The sequence below is a fragment of the Suillus fuscotomentosus genome, assembly GCF_016647785.1.
Source record: "Suillus fuscotomentosus strain FC203 chromosome Unknown F5891scaffold_111, whole genome shotgun sequence".
Taxonomy (NCBI): domain Eukaryota; kingdom Fungi; phylum Basidiomycota; class Agaricomycetes; order Boletales; family Suillaceae; genus Suillus; species Suillus fuscotomentosus.
The window spans coordinates 1,070-5,273 of record NW_024539623.1 but is presented as its reverse complement, the minus strand read 5'-3'; the positions used below and the strand labels follow the sequence as shown (position 1 = coordinate 5,273).

At 47.4% G+C, this 4,204-nt stretch overlaps 1 protein-coding gene across 1 annotated transcript; it reads right to left on the bottom strand.

Annotated features, from left to right (window-relative positions):
* Window positions 1-1,858: 1,858 nt before the first annotated feature.
* On the bottom strand, window positions 1,859-3,824 carry F5891DRAFT_1176600 (uncharacterized protein; the record flags this gene model as incomplete). Its single annotated transcript, XM_041365766.1, has 6 exons — window positions 1,859-2,542; window positions 2,886-3,187; window positions 3,237-3,308; window positions 3,382-3,404; window positions 3,459-3,667; window positions 3,786-3,824. The coding sequence occupies 6 exons, from the start codon at window positions 3,822-3,824 to the stop codon at window positions 1,859-1,861; spliced, it is 1,329 nt and encodes a 442-aa protein (XP_041218557.1).
* Between the last annotated feature and the right edge of the window lie 380 nt (window positions 3,825-4,204).

Here is a 4,204-nt window from a genome sequence, read left to right as displayed (position 1 = left end):
TTTTTGTATTCCTTATATAGTCAACTTGGGACCATGCCTATCGGAGTGCCAACTCTTCCCAAGCAGACGAGTATGGGAGGTACGACCACTTGTTAATACATGTGGACAACCCGAAGAAAGGCAAGCTTGGGCTACATACCTTTTACACGTGCACTAGCGAAAAGCTCAGTACTAGTTGTTAGCGAACAATACTGAGGCGTCGACATGGGGCACGACGGTATCGCTTAGTACCGGATCCGGAGTGGCTCACATGTGTCATATGGTGCGAGAAGTGAGTGGAACGTATTGCATCAAAGGCGCAAGATAATGGAGGCTCCATAGTGCTGGTGATGCTATATACGATGAATCAGTGATATCACCTAAATTTCTTCTTGCGAAGAACATCGTCGTCGGGAAATGAAGCACAGGTTGTCATAGCAGTGAGGAAAGAACCGTTAATAAGAGAGAAAACTGTGAGGGCGCAGCATAGATAACGATCAGTACGTAGAAGGGTAACTTGAAAACTTTATTCCCACCCTTCCTTGGATTCTGGATACACGCCGTCTAACAGACCAGACAACGGGCGAGCCTTGGCAGGTGAGCGCTTCCGCGTGGCGGGCCATCAGAGAACGAACCTGTGAGAAGAAGATATCGTCATATATCGTTATATATCGTAATATATAGGAAAGGTTTTCGTCACATTGGAATATAAAGTGATACTATCCCTTCCACTGCAATCGGCACCCCACAGAAGTCGGCACTTTCACAAAACTCGTATTTCTAGCTACTTAAACACAAAATTCTTAACATCTGTATCATTCTCTCTCTAATACAACTCATTACGAGGTTGAACGACCACGATTAAAGCAGAATTGAGTGAGATAGTCGAAAGTGCCGAAGTCACGCGGAAATGTCACCTGCCGATACATGCCATGACGGAGTTTCAAATTGCACCCCCACTTTGGAAGTGCCGACTGGTGCAGCGCTGCGCGTCCGCATTCGCAAGTTTAAGTTAGCAGCGGTAGACGAGGAAAGCTGCGAGCTTCGTCAGACCCGACATATGAGCCACGCATTCAGGTTTCAATTCAGAGAATTGCAAATGGGTTATACTGCAGCAAAAGAACAGAATGTGAGTCGTGTTTCGTCATGTTACAATGCACATGGTCTCCCTATATATCCACCTCGATTTTACAACTACGGCACTAATAACAGTCGCCCTCGTACTTAGGTATATCTACTATTCAATACTATACTTGCTCATTCGAACGAATACTAATTGACCTTGCCCACTTGCTTGACTGCCGAACTGACTTTAAAATTGGCCTACGTGACATATCATGACTCACAGTGACATTTGCGTGACTGCCGACTTCTGTGGGGTGCCGATTGCAGTGGAAGGGATAGTATAAAGCAATATATGACTATGTAAAAGCACCATAATCAGCATAATCCCCAGCAAGAACTCACCGGTTTACTGATGCGCCCGCCTGGTCCTGTTGTTTTGTTTGAAAACATATTCATCGTGCACTAGGCTCGCATCACTCGGTTCTCCATGATGGCGTTGCCTTGGTGGACGGTCAAGTTAAAGACAGGACTTCTCATGCATCTAGCATGAACGAAATCTCAAATACAGGGTGTATCGTGCGCAGCCGTAACTCTCAGCGTAAGCCCAGTGAGCGGTGGCAATAAATGCAAACCAGTGCACGGCGTGAGTTGCTCTTTTCGAGGTCACAGTCACGGTGTTGCTGCTTTCAGACATATACCAACATCAGGAATACAAGCATGACAGCGTAGACGTATACAGCAGCTATATCACTCTAGTCTAAATACAAAATACAGCCTCGATTGTGTTACGATGGAACATCCACTCCTACGCTTCTCACGTCCCACTGTCGTCTGAATCAGTCTCCCATAGCTTATCCGAATTGTCGTAAGGGGAGTTCCGAAGCGTCATTAGTTGCGAATATGCTTCCTCCAGTGCTAATCGCAGATCAATATCGGCAGCGCAATTCCTCACGTAACGCTCGTAAAATTTGAAATCCCATAGAGTTGGAAATACATCGGCCAGAAAATATGGTATGTGTGCAACTTCCGACACCCGGGAGTACCCAAGATGCAGGTTGCGAAGGGTGGTTTGCGTAGGCCAAAGCTTCTCGGTCCCGCCCGGGGCTCGAGGAATCGTCGTCGATTGCGTAGCATCCACCGTCAGATGTAGGGTCTGCAGCGATCTGCACCTTGACGCCAATGATATCATGGCGGTGAAGGTGACGCTATAAGAGGCCCGTCTCTTCCAGGAGATGAACTTCAATTCCTGGATACCCGGCCAGGCAACTGGGACATCATTGAGGAAACTATCGTCAAGTTCGAAATTTCCAATGCCGATGAATTTGACAGACGACAGCCCCTTGAACTTGAACGATGGCCGGAAACTTTCGGAGTGGAGTGGGATGACGAGCAGATAATCAGGATGCTCTGATTTGTCGATCACATAGATCCGTTCCAAATGTTCAAAAATTGGCACGACGTCGCCAGGGATTCCACGAACGCGGTGACTTCGGCCGGGCTAGCAGATCCACGATAGCTGATATTGATGTGCGATAGTTGTCGGGTGGCGACTTGACGAAGGAAGTGCGTGCACTGTGGCAAGGAACCCTCAGAGAGATAGAGGGTTTTGAGACTAGGCAATTCAAGGGGTATACCACTCGCATCGCAGGAGGCTCCGCACAAATTGAGCTTGAAGATATGAAGACATCGTGCTTGCTGGATATTGGTGATCGTCTGCCTCGTCAAGGACACATCGATTCCGAAAATGGCCAGTCTAATCAACTTCGGCAGCTTTCCAAGACTCGGGGAGATTGTCAAAGCCGTAGTACCATTGCCCGACGATACTGTCAGTTGGCGCAGACCGTGCGCTTCTGCGGGAAGAGCAGCAAGTAATTTCTCCACTTATGCATTGGGATGCCAGTTACATCAAACCGGAGCGCTTGCAATCTAGGCGAAATGAACTGCCGAAGCAGCCAGAATTTTGAGCTATGTTCCAGAAGACCAAACACGGCCTCAAAATGCAATTCGCAAAGGTTCGGGAAGAGTGTGGTAGGGGGGAACTGCTCGAAAAGCCTCTTCAGGACATGACCAATGATATCTGGGCGCAGGATAGGGCAAAATAGATCCAGGGCACTACCAATGCCATCTGTGCGCCGCCTAAGCACTGGACCGCGAAATAGCTTCGCTGCGTCATTGAAGCCATCGATGCTTACAAGTCTGCGTACTCTTGATACGTTCACTCCGAGGCGCTCCCACTCGGTGGGAGTTGGCTCTCTGGAAGAATGCTACAAATCAGAGCACGGTGAGTATTGTCCTGTCAGTCAGTCGCATATCAACTTCGAGAACTATAAAGTGCACCTTTGTATTGGGGAATGAAACCACTGAATATTCTGAAGAGTGAATCCCTCGTAGGTATACCATAGTTATCGACTCACCACTTGGATGCAACATTGACAATCAAAACAACCTTCCCTTTGAGTTGTTCAAAGTCATACGCTTGCCCGCTAGGCAGCTCTGTTTTCAAGTGTTTCCATAGGAAGAAGACATTGTTCGTCGTGAAAGTGAAGATAGTGGTTGGAGACGTGAGGGCGCAGTGACGCACTGTCGGAATGACTGAAACGACCGGTGAGTCCCATGGAGTGTCCTGTGGTAATAATATCGATGTTGGAATATTGGGTAACGAAGCGTGATTTGTATGTTATTCACACGGTCCACACCTGGGTATGCTAACATCCAAAATTCAAATCGAAGTGAGTACTTACTAAGTACTTAGTCCTCAGCCATGGATGCAATGCTGGCATCCCACTCTTTCAAAGCCTAACCAAGGCCACTCGATGAAATCGTACAGCTGATCGACTTTTGTTCACATCTACATTCACGGTGAGTGTCCCATCCTTTTGCGATTGTTTTCGCTAAGCAAACCCATACAGAATCGGCTTTGTATAATCTGTTAGCATGCAAGGACTCCAATGCCACAAGAATTCTCAAGTCTCGAATCTTGATCGTCAACCTGAGTTCTGAGGTGTCGGTGTAGTCTCCGGCGTCGTTATAGTAGCTTATTCATGCGAAATATAGAGGGCGTTTCAAACTACATTCCCAATGTGAGTCAACAGAAGAGCATCAACTGCATGATGGATTCAGTGTGGCGCGTTTTGGATTGGTTTTCATCTGAATAAGCGTT